The sequence below is a fragment of the Pteropus vampyrus genome, unplaced genomic scaffold, assembly GCF_000151845.1.
Source record: "Pteropus vampyrus isolate Shadow unplaced genomic scaffold, Pvam_2.0 Scaffold359, whole genome shotgun sequence".
NCBI lineage: Eukaryota > Metazoa > Chordata > Mammalia > Chiroptera > Pteropodidae > Pteropus > Pteropus vampyrus.
The window spans coordinates 950,457-970,628 of NW_011889140.1; the positions used below are offsets into that span (position 1 = coordinate 950,457).

Here is a 20,172-nt window from a genome sequence, read left to right on the forward strand (position 1 = left end):
TTAAATGGATTGTTTTAGCTGTTATTTGGCAAATAGCCAAGAGTTTTCATTTGTTTACACAGTGAACGTTATTTATTTGAGGGCTAATGAAGCCACCCTAATTGTGCACAATTGTACTCTGATTCGTAATAGTATAAAGAGTGATAATACATAAGTAGTAATCTGGAACTTCTGGGTATTCTTTATTATATCCATCTATTAGTAATAATCGGAAGTTGAGAATGAGGTACGTACTGTCATGTGGTTTCATAGAGTACGGTTTGCCTGTGGTGAGACCAGAAAAAGAATTAGTGTAGAGGAAGAGAGCCATAGGCTTTACAATCCTTGCATAGAAATGTTCTGCCTGACTTTCTAGGACACATACATGCCCATTCATTTAACATCTAAGCCAGGTGAACCGATGGAGGAATGATGCTGAGGGCATTTAGTGGTCATTTAATGCCTCTTCACACGGAGTCGTAGAACTTGCATCTAGAAGGGACTTTAGAGATCTGATTTTTAACTCCTTTGTTTTATTAATGAGAAGATGGGCTCACGGGGTGAGTTGCCCAAAGATGCACTTTTAGCATATCAACTTTTTGGTCATATTTATATGAAGTTCTGGCTTTTCCTTCTCTTGGGAAAATAATGATATGTTCATAAGAGCATTATGTCGTCTCCTCTGTGTGCATTCTTCCCTTTGTGAAATATAGTGAGTTCACATTTATTTTTGGTGGCACTCGAGATATTTTATAGCTAATGACTACTGTTTGTATCAAGGAAACATTAACCTATAGTATCAGGAATGATGTCTGTAGACTTTAATACATTTGAAAAAGAGAGAACTATGCTATTTTTCTAAGCAGTATCAAGATATATTTTACATACTAAACAAAATCTCTGTTCTTATGGTTACTAGTCTTGGATGCAAACATTCCAAATTCTTGGATTTTAATCTGTGAGTATGTCTAATAACAGAGCAAATAATAAAAGCCGATAATCAAATGTAATCACAGTAAGTTTCGATATGAATTCATAGTGCAACATATATGAAATGAGCTGCTGTGAAGAACAGGCCCCGAACAGGCCAGAAAGTGTGAGTCTAACTTCAGAGAATGCCCTAAACCAGAACTCAAAGACTAGGCTAGCAAGTGCTGCAGACTTTACCTTTGAAATTAAAAGTAACTTCTAAAGGAAGGACAGCTCATTTTGTTTATGCAATAAGTTTATATTGCTCTGCAGCTTGTTGGTAAAAGTAGCTGTGAGCACTTAGAGGGCATATCGTTATCCTCTTTGTGTTCCAATTTAAAAAATGTTATTACTTCTTTTTGGAATCCAAGCCACAGAGCAGCCCTAAGATCTCCCAGCCTGTAACCCCCAGAATGCACCGATCTGCCATAACCAAGAAGGCAAGCAAGCCTTTAATAGTCCCAGAGACACTGCCAGTTGTCTATTCTTCTGCTGTGAATGCCTTGAGAGTTAGGATAATCCCTTTGCAATTCTCTTGTGATGTCCCCAGAGAAAACCAGAGGATTAGAAGCCCCTCAAATAAACACAGTACCCTGCCAGTCTCTGCAGTGCGTTCCATTTGTCATGGACAAAGCATAGTCATTTTACACTGTGGCCTCACACGGGGGGCGGGGTGCGGGGGAGTGTAGTGGGGGCTGGGCAGTGCCTTTCTGAGCTGGAGTTTCCTTTTTCCAGCTCTGGATCCGATGCTTCCAGAGCAGCTAGCTCTCTGCTTGGTCTTCTCTTAGCGGTAATGAACGAGGTCTGGCTTCCACTCTGCACTGGGCGGGGCTGTGGCTGTGTCCTCTACTAGGTCTGCGGTGGCCTTCCTTCTTCCCAGAGTTAGTGAATGAACCCTGATGACACACACTCCATTTCTGCCACACAGTCATTACGTTTCACATGTTTAACCCTTTAGGGATTTACCAAACAGTCCGTCTGCAGGAAAACCTGGCTTGGTTGCTCTCGCATCTAGGTGACGCCAGTAACTTCATGGGACTTGGCCGATCCTAAGAGTCTTTATTGTGTTTATACCTATATGCTGCATATCATTTGCTGTAAATCTGATTACACTATAAACTCCTTGAAGACAGTGACCATGTCTGCTTTTTCTTTCCACACCCAGAGGGGGCCGGCCTTAATTTATTACTGTGCCCTGAGTCCTGAGCCAACAGACAAACAGAAAAACAAACCAGAACGAAAACCTCACACCTATTGGTGAACAGACTGCGCTGCGAACTCGACTGCAAACCGCACTGACCTTTTGAGACGTGAAATGCTTTGCTGCCGAGCACCATATTTTTAAAGCTTTCATACAACAACGTGGCTCCATCACAATTAATCTTATATGGTGATGCAGTGACAGTCAGATGATTTCTCTGGAGAATCTATGCTAATACTATTAAAATGCTCTTACAATGTCAAAATGATTGCGCTGGAAGCATGTGGGGACTGTGCGATGTGATTATGATATTACAGTGATGGGCGATTACCATAGGAAACTACTAATTCAACTCTACAGGGACTTGCATTATGAAGCCATTATAACATGAGATTATAATGACACAATAACTTGGATGCACTTTCGCGATGTGGAAACGAAAAGCTAATTGGAATGCAAGTAGTATTTCCATTAAATTGTAATTAAACACTGAAAGCAATGCTTGTTTAAATTTAAGGCGGAGACATGCAACCCAGAAATGAAAACTGTGGGGAAGGAATGCACGCCAAGTGTAAGCCGAGGGCTGTGTAAAACCAGTGACAGCTCTGCTGTTTCGTCCTCACTAGGTGTGAAAGCTCACATCTCAGTGGCCCCCTGCTTCCTCCCTCCCCGCTGCCCCTCTAAGTAACCAAAGCCCTGGCTCTAACTCCCAAATCCATCACGTAACATTTCAGGCCTTCTTGTTTCCTTTTCAAAGTGGACATGATTGTACCTCACCTCCCTCGATCCGAGAGACTAAAATTATTATTATTTTTTTTCCATGAAAAGTAACCTTTTCAAAAATACAACAAAATTAATCCATGTCCAAAGTCAGACAAAACAGACAAGCGCAAGGGAGAAAAAGGAAAAATAAAATAAATTTCCATCCCCTAGAAATGCCCTGTATGAGTATCTCTAGCTATTTTCTTTTAGACTGTTCTCTGTGTACAGTATGTATTATTTTTTGCTTCAAAAATGTGTATTATACGATACTTTTAAAACGTACTTATTCATTCTTCCCATCCCTCCCCACTGTAAGATCTACTTCTTATTCAGGAGAATCCAGTCGATACGTTTTTATTTGTTTTTTAAAGGTCAGCTCAAGCTGGAAAGTTTTACACGTCACCCAGGACACTGTGTTTTACTATTAGGGAATAGTATTGGGCAGGGTTTATGCTCTGCATATATTAGTTACAGAATGGGTCCACAGTACAATTTTCCGTTTCTGTTAGCAATGCCATGGGTAGTTCATGAACACTTCTGTTTAGGAATGAATGGTACACTTGAGAAGTCACAGAGTTCTAGTTTGTTTTCAACTGATAATTACTATATGGCTTAGGTCGACGTAAAGACAGGTTATGAAAACTGGGATGATTTAGGAGTGACTACACTTGTTAGATATACCCCTGCATTAGCTTGTTCAGATGTTATAAGGACACACAATAAATAATAGATACTCCCTCTTAATTATGATTTGAAGTGGTTATTGCTCCTTGGTTTAAATATAGTGAAGATGAGTTTTTTTTTTGTTTGTTATTAAGTATTTAGTTCTCACTTAGATATGCTGTATGCTTTAGAGTTATTTTTATTACCACTTCTTGCAACAACCAATTTAAGGAGGGAAGTCAAAATTACTGAAGTAATTTTTTGTAATTAGAAAAGGAAAGCACGGTGCAATTAAATGGCTTGCTTCATGTCACCCAGTGCACAGCAGAGGTGGCGTTAGCTTTTCTGGTCCTAGATAATCGTAGCCTCTTCCTTAGGTCAATGAGTGATGCCGCCTGGTGTCACATTAATGGACACCAGGATGACTTACGTGATGTTTATAGTAAATATCTCCATGGTTAAGTAAAAAAAAAATTTAGAAAACAAACATTTGCCTGACGAGTTGGGAGACTGGGTTCCAATTTGGGCTATCAGGCCTTCGAATGATCAGGGACTCAATGTTTGCATGCAAAAATGAAGTCACTGAATTCAATAATCTATCTCCATAGTCCCTTTCAGCTCAAAAATTCTGAGATCGAATAGCATTTAACATGAATCAAGGCTTACCTATTTTAATTACAAGTACCATATTATTTAATAAATATGTTTATTTTACTACTTGAAAACCATTCATCTAAATTCAAAACCATACTTTATTTAGATGTACTATAACTTGACATGTTTTAGCAGATTTATGAGGTGACTTAAAAATGTTCTTTTTTAATTTAGGAAATTTATTAACATTATTAAAGTTGCAGATATAAACTAATCCAAAGAAGAGATTAAAATTATAGTCTTCTGGTATACCTGTAATATTGTGGAAGTGCAGTTAGAATTACAATGAAAGGAAGCTTTTGTATAATTATACAAGAATAGAGATAGTTATGTTGAATAATACTTAAAATATGTGCTTTCTGTGAATTCTTAGGAAGCAGGTGATAGAAATGATTAAGATATCAGATTAAAATATAGTGCCAGACAAATCTTTCTAAATCTTTTAAGGCACCTTATTTTTCATGGAAAAATATACAGGAAATTATATCCTCTTTATATAGAAATGCATCTACATGACTGGTACTTAGTTAAAAATATATTTGGCTGTAGGGAATTTTCCTAATTTTGCAAGGGTTTTTAATCTGGAGAATTTAGAATTCTGTTAGAGCATGTGTTTGTTTGTTTGTTTGTTTGTTTGTTTTTGTCATCTCAGACTGGGAAAGAGTGATTATTGCTCTATGCCACATGCAGTTATTACAGATTCGCCCATGACCTCATTGTAGTAAATCAGTTTTCAGGAGTGAAAATAAGCTGTTCACTATTTTTAGTACATTAAATACTGGTCTCTCTCAAAAAGAGGTTTCTGTGTCAGGACTCAGCAACATTTGTTATCTTGCCTTCTTTTCTAGCTCCGTTAACAAATGCTATTTTAAAACAATTTTTCTCAAGCTGGAAGATCCACAAATTCTTAACAAAATTTTCAATTTTGTGTTTTCATTTTTGTGGTCATCTAAACAATTCTAAGCATATTCTGGGTCGATGTAATCATCTGACAACCACATATTGCCATAGGATTTCATTATTTGTATCTCTATCAGTTTTTCAGATGTCAGTGATACAAAATTATTACTTAAAACAACAGCATTAATTTTTTTAATGATTTTTTTTTTTTTCACACTGGAGTCTCTTCTTCCCTGGGTGCCGTGACTGTGTCACTAGGATGTTGGGAGGTGGTTATGTTGAGAGAAAGGTGTCGTAGTCTTGTATAGTGGTTTGGACCCTTTCATTTCCTTTACAAAATGTAGAGTTGGTTTATCAACCAGGCCATGTAACTGCCGTATGTTTGTTTTTTCAGAGGCTGGCTTTAGAGTCTACTATCCTAATGGTAGAATCAAGGGGTAGGGGCTGTTCAGTTTTCTACTCTTCAGTTCTGTCCAGCCCTGCAATTTGCACTGTGTCTTTAGCAGAACCAGCTCTACTCCCAATACAACCTCCTTAACACCGGTGCCCACTCACCTCTCATGACCTGAAGCTCGGGGGTGTGGAGAAGGAAGCTGTGGGGAGACCCCAGCCGAGCTACTGAGGAACCAGGCAATCAAAGCTAAGGGGTTATACATTATGACAAATGGGGATGTTTGTCCTGTGTTCTTTTGCAAGAAAAGGGTGACATATTTTCTTTGGTGCGCATTTTAGGTGCTCCCTAATAAGTGTTGGTTGACTCTCAAAGGAGAAAACCTGAGAGATCACAGTTTTTATACTATTTTTAAGGCCTCCCAAGAGATGCTTGCAGAGCCTACAGCAGTGTATTCTGCCTTCAGTGGAAATGGAAGCCCACCATGCTTGTCTGAATCATAACCCTATTTTCTCAGTGGTGAAATGGAAACAATAATAATAAAAGTGGATTTCGTCCTATGTCCTATGGTTCAGTCTTCTACTTGGTTACTTTTTGGTGACTCACCTTCTGCTGATCCCTCGCCTACTTCACAGGATATTAGGAAATTTAATTAAAGTGTATAGAGTACCTTATGCTCTTCTGAGAAACACATAGCATTCTTATTGTAGATAATACTTTAAAATTCCATAATCTCTTGAAGGTAATGAAACCAGCAATATAGGAAGTTGGGGCTTCAGTACAGTTAGAGTTTTATGAAAACACAATCTTACAGTGTGATATTAACAGTGGTCATAGTTGTGAGTTCGAGAGTTCAGAGTCCAATTACTGTGAACTTTCTAATTGTAAATATTTTGATTTCGTTTTCTCCCATGCATAAATAACGCATTTAAGAGGGCAACATGTATTCAAGTCGTGCTGATTTTAGTTAACTTTTGAGACCTTCCAATTTTGTTTTCAAACTTTGATTGTGAAAAGTACTTTATACAGCTATCATTGTAATAGTTTTATAAGTTGGGGGTGGCGGGGGGGAGAAAGGAGACTATACTTCCAGGCTTCCTATGCCCTAGAACAATCCCTGAGGAACCACGAAAAGCACTTTAGTTTCCTAACTCATCTCCTGGTCTCACATCCCCGGCATTCGGCCTCACACCGCCCATATAACTACCATCCAAATTCAGGTCTCATCCCCTGGGGCCAGCCTATGAGTCAGTGTTTTCCACCACAGACCTGCCCCACAACCTGAGCCTCTACAGACGGCTTACAAACCCTCAAACATGCCCTTCCTTGTTCATGCCACCAGAATGCCTGCTTGTGAAAATCCCCTTAATGTTCTGTGGCCTAGCCTAAACGCTGCCTCCTCCAGGAAGCCTTCCCAGTCCCTCCAGTATTGGTGAATGTCCAAACACAAATCCCCCGAGCACTCGCTTTGGACCTCTTTTCTAATGTTTACTGCACTGTTTTATATATAGGTGTCCCAATAATATATAAAAAATATCAATCCTGCATTGAATGCTCATCATGTACCAGGGGGTACAGGGCTGGGTGGGGGAGGGGGGCTCTTCAGCTTCCTGGGGCAAGATTGTTTCTCTTTCATCTTCGTTTCCCATAGTATCCTCCTTCGGACATAGCAGGTCCTCGACAGGTAACTGTCACACTGAACTGAAATGTATTCAGGTGAAATCTGACTTCTTTATGTTGCCTTACTTATGCTCTGAGAATTTAAGGCTCATGCTATTGCCCTTAAACTCATAAATCAAGGCAGCTTTTCTTAATATGTCAAAAAGAATAACAGTAGCTGGTCACAAGCCTATAAAGAGGCCAAGATGCTCATGAAAACATCAGATTGCTTTTGGCTGAGAGGATGTTCCGTCATGTGGATATGAAGGGTGGGCAGAAGGAAAACTGTTCATTGGTCAAACAGACACCTACTAAACACCTGCTTCTTGCCGATTGCTGACATAGCTCGGAGTTGGTGCTTCTCCGTGTGTGCATGGAATTAACGTGGTTATCAGAACGAAAGCTAGTTATACGTGAGACTCATCTTCATTGAGCGTGGCTGGCATTTCTCATATAGGCATCCAGGTAGGCAGCAGAGCCTGTGTGGCAGTCCGTAGAACAAGTCAAAGAGGACCAGATGCAGGATGGAAGAGGTTCTAGATTTCTCTACAGTGACTCTCGGTCGTTTTTCTGCATGACCACCATTTTTTACACCAAACGGGGTAGGCCTGACAATCTAAAAGCAGATACATGGCACTGATTCTTTTAAACACTAAGTTAGTCAAGCACGAGAGTGAAAGTCAAGATTTTTCAAAGATGGTCTACTGTGTGGTCTTCAAAATAGAGAACCTGAGATGATTTTGTGGGAAATAACTTTTAGATACATAGTGATTTGGGCAACTGAAATGCTCTCTGTGATTCAAGGAAGAGAGTTTAAAATTTTAACTGCCTTAGAAAGAAATTTGTGGGGATAGTCTATACAGTTAAAAAATTAACCTAAGAGCCATTATCCAGCGTTACTCCAGTAAATGAATGGCTCCTGCTAAGTAGTAATTTTACTAAGTATTTTTAGTTTCTGATTTATAATTGGCCCCTACCAATTCAGATAGGAAATAACCTTGAAGATAAAGCCTTTTGCTGTTGTTTTTATATGTTCAGGAGTCTTATTCTTATATAATAAGTAAATATGAAATAAGCAAACAACATAATAAGTAAATAAAAAATAATAAAAAATAATAAAAAGTATTTGTATTCCTATGTGGTATTGTGTTGGGTGCAGAAGAATAATCTAAAATGGCAGGTTTACTGTCATCTGAGAGCTTGGAGGATGAAGATACAGGAGAGCTGTAAAATGCCTTCAAAATCCATAGCCCAGAAACTTTTGGGAAAATATTTTCCAGGGTTTTTAATAATTTTCAGCTGCTTTGACTTAGAGAAATAATGCGATATGCCATAAAAGGGGTGTGTTACGATCTCAGAATTATCTATGGTCAGAAATATATTAAATACATATTGCAGGACAATTTTTTTAGCCCTTTGCTAATAACTGCTAACCTGTTCTTCCTTCCTGGTCCTGATTCTTCTTCCAATTCTCATTTCCTTGCTCCTGTTTTTAGTATTTGTTTTCTTCGCTGTATGAGTCTTTTGTGCGAGTGACCTCAAATTCTTTGTGGAATAAAGCTGGATTAAAACAAGCAGGCACATCGGTGTTAATTAAGCATCCACTATGTGCCGGGCACTGCACGGGGTTGGGGGCTGAGAGGCCAGACAGTGACTCTGCCCTTAAGGAGCTCAAAATATAATGGAGAAAGACAATAGTCTAAGAGGTAAGTTTTAAGGTTAAATTTGAAGTGCTGGGAGAAAGCCTAGAACCAGCATCTTACCCAGATTGCTTGAGCAAAAGGGTTGCGGGGGCAGAGTGGGAGTGAGTTGGGTTTGTAAGCTCAGAACAAAAGAGGCAGAAACACATTCAAAGACCTGAGACCAGTGCAGACATGTTGAGTCCAGAGAAGGACAGGGGGAGTTCAGGGGGTTCGGGGGCACCAGCAGGCTTCAAGGTCAGATTTGTTTCTCAAGGTTGGGAGGAGGACCATGCAAGAGACATGTCTGGATCTGTGTTTTAGAAAGAGCACTGTGTACGCATGGTGAGAAAGGCATGGGTCCGGGTTGGAAGGCCTTACTCTGATCCATCTGACAGACGATGGTGGTTCCAACCCAGTGGCTATGACGATGAAGAGGGAAAGACGATGTAAATGCTCTGAAAGTGTTGGGATGTGTCACATTTAGAAACCGAGTACGTGTGAGTGAGGCAGGAGTCTTGGATGAAACTTGGGTTATTTTATTACATGGGTAGTTGGGTAGAGGTAGTGTCAGAGAAGAGGCAGAGATTGCAGACCACCAGATTCTGTCCGAGGACTAAATATGGTGACCTCTACGAGTCGCCGTGGGCTGTGCTTGGCACGTAGTAACTACCCGATAAGGTGGCTACTGTCGTAATCGTAGGCTAAACTGGTCTGATTTAATCTCAACAGAAGTCTCTGTGAAGTGCTGCTCATCATCAATATTCGGCATGCTCTAAGCAGACCCAGGCTCAAATTGCAGCATTCCAGCTCTGTGACTCTAGACAAGTTTCTTCACTTTTCTTGGCCTAAGTTTCCTCAGATAATATCAACCTAGCTGCATGTGAGATAAATATAAAATGCTTTGAGTGGCACCTGAGACATGGTAAGAGCTTGGTAAATGATAGTTTACTGACTGAAAGGCACCATTATTGGCTCCCAGCCTCCAAATGAGGGTGGGGGTTCTCTCTCATTTATCTTTGTATCTCCCATAGGCCCTCGCTGCCTAGCAGCGGGTCTTACACTTAAGGGATGCCCAATAAATATTTACTGAATCTATGATAACTGTTTTTCTGATAACTTGTCAGAGGCTGTTAACACTTGTGAAAAAAAAGTTCTTATGGTTTTGTCCTTATGCGGTCTATTTGTATTTAAAATTTATTTTCTTTGATACTTTTTTTTCACCTATTAAATAAATGATGACCCATACTTTATAATTTCTGACACCTTCCTCTGAAATGTCTTCTTGACAACCCCCATCTACATACCTAACCCCACACAGGAGTGTATTTGATAGGGGAAGCTTGGTCCTTGTGTGGTTTGACTGTGGTAAATATTTCTCGGGCTGCTGATCCTTTGCTAGAATTCTCACTGCCCCGGGACTTCCACGGGAGTCTAGATCAGTCCATGAAGGGCTCCGTCAAACAGCTTGAATTTAATCAAAGAGAACCACAGCCACTACAAAGATGTGTAGTTTGATCAGAAATATTTGCACACAAACAATATCAAATCTTGGGCATAACTGGCAAATTAGCAATTCTGTGCCGATAAAGAAGGATTGGAAATAGCTCTGGAGTTCATAAATCTTTGCCTGTCCGTGTATTTTAGTTGGAGGGTTCAACATCTATTTTACATGTGACATTGGTATGAACATCAAATAGGTTTATGCTGGTTACACTGAGCTTTTCCCATTTTAGTCCCTTTTACTAATTATAAATGAAATAGATAAACATAAAAAGTGAAAATACATTAAATTGCATTGAAAGAAAGAAGTATTTATCTTTGCTCCTTTTTCTACCCAAAGACACACATAACATTTAAAAAATTTCTACTTAAGCTCTACATATATGTAGATACATACACTCTCCATAAGTTTATAATAATTGATTTTTCTCATGTTATAATAAGGGCATTTTCCTCTGTCATTAAATCGTTTTTGAAAATATTAGTTTAATGTTTGCGTAATGTCCCATCATATATGTAAGCAGTCACATATTTTAGGCTATTTTGGTCTCTATTCTAAATAATGCCATAATGAAACTTTGTGTATTAATATTTCTTACACGTGTCTAAGTATTGCCTTAAGATAGACTGGGAAAGTAACGTTTCAGGACTCTATATGCATACTGCTAAACTGCTTTTCGGAAAAGTTGGGCAAATGCGCATTTTTGCCAATGTTGAAGGCGGATCACCGCCTTCACTGTGGTCTTGCTTATCTTCACAAACCAATCAGTGAACCAGCTGGATTTTTTTTAAAATTCATAATTGACAATATTATATTAGTCTTAAGTGTTCCCCAAGTGATGCTTTCTGTTGGGTCCCCACAACGTGACCACTTCTGTTAACTTTTAGGACTAAGTTGCCATTTAAATAGACAGTTTTTTTCCGGAAGCGTGAACCTAGATTTCTATTCGTGAAAAATTCCAGATGGTTATTTGATGCTTCCTGTGTTTCAAGTGCAAGTTCCTTAAATGTGTTGTACATTTTAAATATTTTTATTTCTTAGCACTGTTCACACAAAACCGACATCAAGCTGGGGTTTATCTGGAAGCATTAATTCCAAATAAAATCTTCATTACTTGATATTTGGACATTTGGACAGTTATGTGGAATTTGGATGGTATCTCATTATGTTATAGCTTCTGGAAATTATTTTTTAAAAAATACATCATGCTTCAGGTTTTGTTTGTAGGCATGAGAATTTTATGTATGTAGCCACTGCTCTCTTCATTAATCACTAAGAACATGTAATTTAAACTAGACTGTGACATTTGTTTGTATATAAAAGAAAAAGTAATTATTTGTAGGATATTTTAATCCAATGGCATTTAGAGTCTGGTTCTACATGTGACATACCCATTTCACTAGCAAACGTCAATAACAAAAAAAAGGAAAATTTTAATCTTATTGAAACTTCAGATTTATAGTAAATCTTACTTTATTCATTTTATAATGAAACTTTTGGCTCTTTGACTAATTTTTGTAAGATTTATTTTATTTTTCTAACTTGAAACCTCAAGTCCTGTAAGTGCAGCTGATTATTCAATGCTGGTCTCCACACATTCTGGTTATCTCTTGCTGTGTAACAAACCATCTCTAAAATACCAGTTTTAAACAACAACCATTGGTTATCCCCCATAATTCTGCAGATCGGCCAGACTCTGCTGGATTGACTATAGCTGGGCGTGCAGTTATGTGGATTTCTAGGCTGGGTTAGAAAGTTTGCTCTAACTCAGTTTTCTGATCCTTTTACCAGGCTGAGTTCAGTGAGCACCCTAGGGTAACTGGGAGACTCTCTGTTTCTCTATGTGTTCTCATGGTCTCTCCTTCTCCAGACTTCCTACACTGCATCCCAAGATTTTCCAAAGCACAAAAGCAGAAGCTATTTACAAAGATTTGAGTCCCAAACTGGCATAGAGCATCACTTCTGCCACCTTCTATTGGTTAAAGTGAGCCACAGGCCCGCTCAGTTTCAGCGTGGAAGGGGGCTGCCCAAGGATGTAAATGTTGGAAGGCACAGTTCACTCAAAGCCATCCAGGGAGACCAGCTAACGCACTGTATGAATGCACTGTATGCATTCTTTTAAAAAGGCATCTCCAGTCTCAGTTATCCACGGATAACCAGGACCTCCTATAGCGATAATCACTTCCGTGGGTCATTTCCAAAAGCCTAATGAGTTGCGATGTCAATCCTAACAGTCAATCTGGTTTTAATAACCGCAGGCCTCATATAAAAGAATTAATTTATAAGCAAAATTAGAGCCTCCGTTTGATTCAGAAACTTCATCCACTTATCGGTAGTTTTTCTTCTAAAGGACAAGTTTAGGTTCATTTGCCAAAGGGTACTCAGCAAGTATTTGGAAAATGATTCAAAGTTTAGTGTGTAGTAATTCCGAACATTTATAATGTAGAGACTGCTTTTATGTATCATTTTGCTTGTTTTTCATTCCAAATCTTATGCAGTAGATATTACACCAGTTTTCAAATGAGGAAATTAACTCATTTTAAGTTTTGAAATTTTCTACAATCGCACAGCTGGGAAGCATTGGAGCAAGGACTCCCAAGTTCAGGGTTACTCGCCCACCTAGAGTTCTCATTTAAACTTCAAAGAATCTAAAACTTAAATTCACATAATGTCTGCTTCTCTCTCTCTCTCTCTCTCTCTCTCTCTCTCTCTCTCTCTCTCTCCTCTCTCTCCCTCTCCCCCCTCCCTCTCATGTACATGTAGGTGTGTATCCACATGTATATAGAATATACATGTTAAAAGCCATTCTTTTAGTACAGCCTTCACGATAGTTAATGAATGAAATTCATTCTCTCATTACCTGGACATGTACATATGTACATGTATATAAAATATGCATTTTGAAAACTGTTCTTAAAGTATAGCCTTTGTTGATAGTTGATGACCAACAGAAAGTCAGTACTATCCATTTCAAGTTAAAAAGCATTACAGAAGCATGGCTGTCATCCGGAAGTCATCTGGTCCAATCCCTTCATTTACAAAATGATAAAACAGGCTCAGAATGGTTAAGTGACTTGCCCAAAGTCACACGGCTATTTAGCAGAAGGGCCAAACCTGACTACAAACCTACTGTTCTTCCAACTAAACCAAGCCCCCTCAAGAACAGCCTTCCAAATGAAATCGTGTAAGGAATATAGATATTTTATATGTTTAAAACATTAATTTGGGATTTTACAGGAATTAAAAGTAATAAGCTCTTTGATGACCAAGGACAGTTAAGGGCCAGCTATGTAATTTGCTCAGAATAGGAGACAGCCTACTGCTCAGAATCCATGGAAAAGAACATTCTTTACAGTTAAAGCTGAGAAATAACTTCAGAGTGGAGAGTTCTTTACGAAGAAAAAGAGGTTGTCACTGCTGTGCTGAGTAACTCGGTATGTATTTCGCTCCCAGGATTAGATGTGAGTAGCAAAATCGAGAAATGTACGTTAAACATTCTCACAGTACTGAGTGTGCAAATTTCTTCTGAGAATGAGCGGAGCTAGATCTCAGTTTTCCAAGTGAAGGAAAACATAAAGGTCAGTCCTGCAGACAGCGTTCTGACAGCACTGCGCTTGTCCCAGCTCTCAGATGTTACTGCGACAGGCGGTGAGTAATGCTGAGTAGAGACAGTGGGTTTTCCCTCCCCCGCCCTCGCTCTCTTTCCTTCCCCTCCTCCTCCTTTTCGCCCTTTCTTTTTATTAAGGAGAAAGTATTTTCAGTTTGTTGACTAAACAGATACAGTCAAGAAGCCAGTACAGTCATGAACCACTTTGCGACAGGGATACCTTCTGAGAAATGCGACGTTAGGACAATTTCAGTGTTACGTGAACGTCATCGAGTGCACTTACACAAGCCTAGATGGTCCGACCCACTGCACACCTCGGCTGTGTGGCACAGCCTGTCACTCCCAGGCCACCGGCCTGCACGGCACATTACTGCACAAAACAACACGCGATGCCATCAAGCACAAGAGAAATGATGCGATCGAGAAACGCGGCCAACGCGGGATGTGTGAGGCCACTGCCAGCATCGCATGGCACTGTTTTACAGCATACTTAAAAAAAAAAAAAAATTAAGTAGCAAGAACACACTCTAAAATAACGATGAAAAAATACAGTAAAGAGATAAGCCGGTATCGCAGTCACTTATTATCAAGTATTCTTACTCCATGTAACTTGGTGTGCCACACTTCTATGCAGCGGCTTTGCAACGGCGTCCCCTCAAACCCGAGTGACGTGTTGCACCACCACACTAGGGCGGCTGTAACGTCACCAGGTGACAGGAATCTTCCAGTTCCATTACCATCTTATGAGACCGCTGTCGTGTATGGGGCCCACTGCTGACCGAAACGTGGTTATGCGGTGCATGGCTAGTACGATTGATCAGAGTGTGTGTGACCTGAAGGGCTGGCCAGTTAGCACAGGGTTTGACTAAAGAGCCACTTAAGCCACAAGCCCAATGTCTTCAACTGAGCAGCCCAATTTAATGTCAGTGATTTCTGACATTAAAAATGATTTAAGTGACTTATCAGTTTAGGTGAACTGGTCTCGTCAAGGAGCGCAGGACAGGGAAGGCTCGAGCTGGCCCGGAAGAGGGCACCTCCCCCGGACAGGCAGACCCCTCTGTGAAAGCCTTTTTCCAGGAGTGTCACTTCCTGGGTACATCTCTGCCACCACCTGGAATTTGGAAATATCCCCAGGCTGTTATCTCTCACTTCCTTAGTCAAATAGAAAAAAAAAAAAAAGCTTGGGAATGAAACCCGACAGTTTCCTCTGAATACAAGATACAAGCTGCTCATTTATATCTCTGAGCGGTTTTATAGTTCTTCACAGTTGGAAGAACTAGCCAGGTCCCACTGTTGCTCAGTGCACTGAAGTGGCTGGATTTCTTTCTCTTTATCCGGTGTGGTTACTGACTTTTTGGACAACGTTTAATATGAAAAGTTATAAATCTCCATGCAGTAGAGCCACGTAAGTATCTGGGCAAGGGAAACGCGGTCATGTGTCACCGTCCTTTGGCCATTGAGCCAATGCCATTTGAGAGAAGGCATGCCACAGGCTTGAACCTGCACATGGGGGGAGTATTCAAACGAGCTTTAAAAAAATATTACGTGGTTTTTAAAATATTTGGGTCACAAATCCGACGTCGGTTTTAAGGGCGGTGTTCATAGAATACCACCACTCTGTGAAGTAACCCATAAAAAAATAGAAGCACTCGCACATTCGCACCGGCCGGCACTTTTTTCTTAGAAGTCTACTTACTGGGGGGAAACTTTATGTTATGGCACCAGCAGGTCCAGTTAGAAAATGCCACCGGCTGTTCCTCTGACTACTTCCATTTCCTCACTATCTCCACCGCTGTCATCTCAGACCAGGCTGTCACACGCCAGCCGAGCAACACCCATCCGACCCTTGTTCTGTCCCTTCTCCAAAGGGTTATTCAGGTCGTAGCTCCTCCCCATGCCTTCCCATTGTTTATTAGTCAGGGTTTGATCAGGGAAAGAAGAAACCGTGAGCGAAGTGGACTGAGGGCTGCGTTGTGAGGATCACACAGCTAACGCAGTTGGTAGGGAAGTGAACCGGAAGTCAGCTCAGCAAACACCGACTTGCCCATTCGACCACTGCAGCAAACATTGTAAAGAGGGACCTTCAGCCAGGTCCGGGACTGAACGCGGCAGGGGCAGGAAAGGGACATAAGTCCGTGACACAGGGAGGACAGTATTCTGCATTGAAGAGACATTCCACTCATTCACATGTAAAATATCTAGGAAGTCCCACCCTCTGAGATGTCCAGTGTAACCGAGATGGATAGTCAGCCTCGGTAGACAAAAGTCTTCAGCATGATGGCCGGGATGAAATGGCTGTGGCAACATCTCGGTGAAACTAAAGTTGCCCCTAGTTTGTCCTCCCACCACCAAATCGCCAACGATTTGGCAAATTCGCTCTATGTTTTGTAAAAAGTGAATTCGTGCGCGCATGTTCAAAAATGACAAATACCACGTATTGTCTCTGGTTTCTAGCTCCGTGCTGTAATACTGTTCTCTGATTTTCTTCTTTTGTTTTTCTTTTCCCCTTCAAAGTTCTATGTTCTTTTTTTGATTCTGCACCCTTGGGAATTCGAATGGTTTTTCCTGTGACCGGGCTGTAGCTTGAGGACCGTCCTCAGTCTCTCGATTGCTCCGATTCCACCTCTGAAGTACGACAAAGCTTTGACGAGTGTGTTCACAGTGCCCATAGTTATCCCTTTTCCCACCACCTTCTGTGTGTGCTAACGCTGAAAAGCTTCTCATGGATTTCCTGCAAAATGCTCGGAGCCTGCTTTTTTTTCTGGGAGTTCTGCCAGGCAGCACTCACTGTCCATCACTGTCTTCCACGTTCTTTGAACCCTCGTCCCTGTGGGGGGCAGGCCATTCACAGCCCCCAGCTGCAGAGTGAAAGCACCTTCCAGACTAAGTGTGGACCGTGTATGCTCCCCAAGCCGCGGAGGAACCCCGAGCTCTACCAACATATTCCATCCCACTACCAGAGCATTCCAGGTTAGACCCGTGTTGCCTACAGTGTGTTCTTCAGTCTTTTCTTATCCTTTAAGTAGGGGTTGCATTGTGTGTGATCACAGGGAGCACCCCACTAGTTCTGCCCACGAGCATTTAGAGGGATTTCCCAGAAGACGTGACATTTCTTAAATGATTTTTTTTTTTTCGCGTGAAGACTCACAGCGACACTGCTCTTTCAAATGTATGTCAATTAAATAGGCAGTTGGGTACTTTTGTAGTAAAAGAGATAGTGTTTTGCCAGTTTGTCCAAGTTTCTGGCCCCCGGTGACTCTCCAGAAACACATCTGTAAGACCATCACCCAGAAGGAAGGAAAGAGCAGATGAAGCCCCATCAAAGACTGAATCAATTATTATGGGTACTGTGAGAGCATCAACCAAAGAAGGAGTTAGCTACGCAGTCCTTGCTCTCAGTCACAGTGAAGAGTCCGTTCCTGGACACCACTAGTGAAAAGTATTGCCCTGTGTGTACAGCGACTGGCAGCTACACAGTGATTCTCTAAACAGAGGCCATCTTCTTCCACCACGGCCACCATGTGAATTATTTAGATGTTGGACGCTTGGCTTGCCAAAGAGTGCTATCAACCAAAAACAAACAGCCATGCTAGCTACAAGTCCAAAAGTTCTCTGTTCAGCAGTCTAAATCGATCATTAACACATCGTGAGCCAATATGCATCACACACCTGAGTTCCAGACAATAGCAGAGGCTTGATGTAAACTGGCCTTTAACTCAGTGCTCCCTTTTCTCCAACCCCGACTTGTTTTCATCTTGCTTTAGGTATACACTTTGCTCATGACGAATTTGTCCTATACCCAGGCTCCCCCAAATGATCTCTCTAATCAACCACTCCCTTTGAAAAGAAATAACCTGGGAGACACGTAGTAGTTCCCACAACAAGCATAGCAGAACTACTGTTTGTGGAACGTCTGCTATGTGCCAAGCACTTTAACGGGTTTTTTTTTTTTTTTTATCTGCGGTATCTAACTGAATTCTTATGAAAGCCTAGAAAATGTAAATTGTTATTCTGACATACAGATGGGAAAACTGATGCTCAGAAAGTCAGAGAAGGCCTTCAAAGGGATGTGGGGAAAAGTGATTTCAGACTGTCTTTTCAAGGAATAGTCTGAGAGAGCCTCCAAAGGCACTTTCCCAGGCAGTTTTTTTCATTGTCCTCTGAATGTGTCTGGCTGGAGCTCGGTGTGGAAGGAGCACCCTTTCTGGTGCTGGTTTTGTTCTTGGCCACCTACAGTAGTGTCTTTTTCTTTCTGGGTGAGATTCCTTTATTTCAGAAAGGTACTTTCAAATGCAAGTGCTGGAATCGGGGTTTCTTGCTGTTACTGAGGGAAACTTGGTGAAAACTTAATTTGTGTTACAAATGAAACAGAGGATAAATAGAGAAGTATTTACTATTTTTAGAGATAGAAGATTCAATTTCAACAAATCATAGTTGCTTTCATAACTAAGAGTTTTTGCTTTTATTTTTGAAGTGTGCCCTAGACAAAATAAAACATCTAGAATAGAGAGGTTTGTTTTTTTGTTTTTTTTTTTTTTGGCTTTTCTTTTTTTCATTATTAAAACCAGGTGTGCTCCCTCAAGTTGTTCTGTGGGGAATAATCTGTGAAATCATCAAGGTCAGAGATTTTGTCTTATTCTTCTTCCTATCGCCAATTTCTGGCATGTGGTGGACCTTCTCAAAAGTTTGTTCAGTTGGATGGTAAATGAAGAATGGAATCATCAGAAGCCCCAGTATATTTAATTTAGCTGAAAAATAATAAATGAAACAGTTCTGATACATGGCTGGTTTTGATATAAGTTATTGATCATGCAGAATATTTTTAATAGAGATTATTGTTGGATTATCAAGGAAGCATAGCTATGACTAATGAGATAAAATTAAGCAAAAGAAAAATGTGAACCGAATATCAAGAAATATTTCCAGTAGATGAGGCTGGGATTTAATCAGGCAGAGGAGTCCCAGTGGAAGTGGTTGGGGACATTTAACACCATGCATGTCACTTAGAGCTGCAGTGAACTTACACGATTAACAAGGGACAGACTCTGACTTTGGCAGAATGATAAGTGAGATCGTATCTCTAGTTCCATTGATTCTTTCTTACACAGGCATGCATTCACAGCCTCCCACCCCCCTATGGAAAGAATTTATGTGTGTGTGAAATTTTCTGATTATTGTTTTTTTTTCTCCCAGAAAACACTCTTTCTAAAGAATCTTCTGGTGCCATCAGAAATGTCTCCCTTAAGTGGCAAAGTCCAGACTGTCTTGGGGCTGGTGGAGCCGAACAAACTGGGCCGCACCCTGACCCACGAACATCTGACAATGACCTTTAACTGCTCTTACCACCCACCGCCTCCATCTCATGAAGCTCTCTCTCGGGAGCCTATTATGATGAAAAATTTGTTTTGGATTCAGAAAAACCCTTACTCCCATAAAGAGAATCTTCAGCTGAATCAGGAGACGGAAGCCATCAAGGAAGAACTGTTGTATTTTAAAGCCAAAGGTGGAGGGGCCTTGGTGGAGAACACGACCACTGGGATCAGCCGCGACGTGCAGACTTTGAAGCGGCTGGCGGAAGAGACGGGCATTCACATCATATCTGGAGCTGGGTTTTACGTGGATGCAACTCACACTTCTGAGACCAGAGCCATGTCGGTGGAGCAGGTAAAACGCCCGACGATCTTTGACAGGATTTGTGTGTACGTTTCAAAATAGCCAGAACTTCAGATGTTGCATTATCCCCACGTGTCCTCTGCATTTGGCAATGTCACTGGCTCAGAGGTAGCTGAGCATACTACAGAAATTCGCTAGCTAGCAAAGACATCTGCCCACTGAGATCCAAATTAGGAACATTTCATTTCATAAAGAAAAAGTGTCAAGGAAGGAGAGCTTGAGGTACTGGTCACTGCAAAACTCGACATCTTAATACTTGGATTCATATATGTCACGTCTGTGCTCAGTGGCGGGGCCTCAATCTGTTTGTAAACCTTCGTTTTCCACGATAAGCTTCAGTTATGCAACCTCAGTTTTCTTTCTGGATTTTATAAGAACCAGCAATAAAAATTCACTGTAGGGTGAAACTTGGCAGGCAGAGACTTGGCACATTTGCAAATATGTTTCCTTTGCCTTTTACAAAACAGGAGGGGTGGGAGAAGATCCAGTCCCCTATTTTTGTCATAATATCTTCAGTGAGAATGGGCACAG

General features: G+C 40.8%; 2 protein-coding genes across 3 annotated transcripts in view; one reads left to right on the forward strand and one right to left on the reverse strand.

Annotated features, from left to right (window-relative positions):
* LOC111731293 (serine/arginine repetitive matrix protein 1-like) overlaps positions 1-20,172 on the reverse strand; it is a 461,631-nt gene that overhangs the window by 404,384 nt on the left and 37,075 nt on the right. The gene's annotated exons all lie outside the window — the stretch shown is intronic.
* The window catches only part of PTER (phosphotriesterase related), a 55,068-nt gene that overhangs the window by 11,214 nt on the left and 23,682 nt on the right, over positions 1-20,172 (forward strand). Inside the window, exon 2 of the mRNA XM_023522883.1 lies at positions 19,162-19,682. Within this exon, the coding sequence (XP_023378651.1) occupies positions 19,201-19,682 (482 nt within the window). The 5' untranslated portion in view covers positions 19,162-19,200. The remainder of the gene's footprint in view (positions 1-19,161; positions 19,683-20,172) is intronic.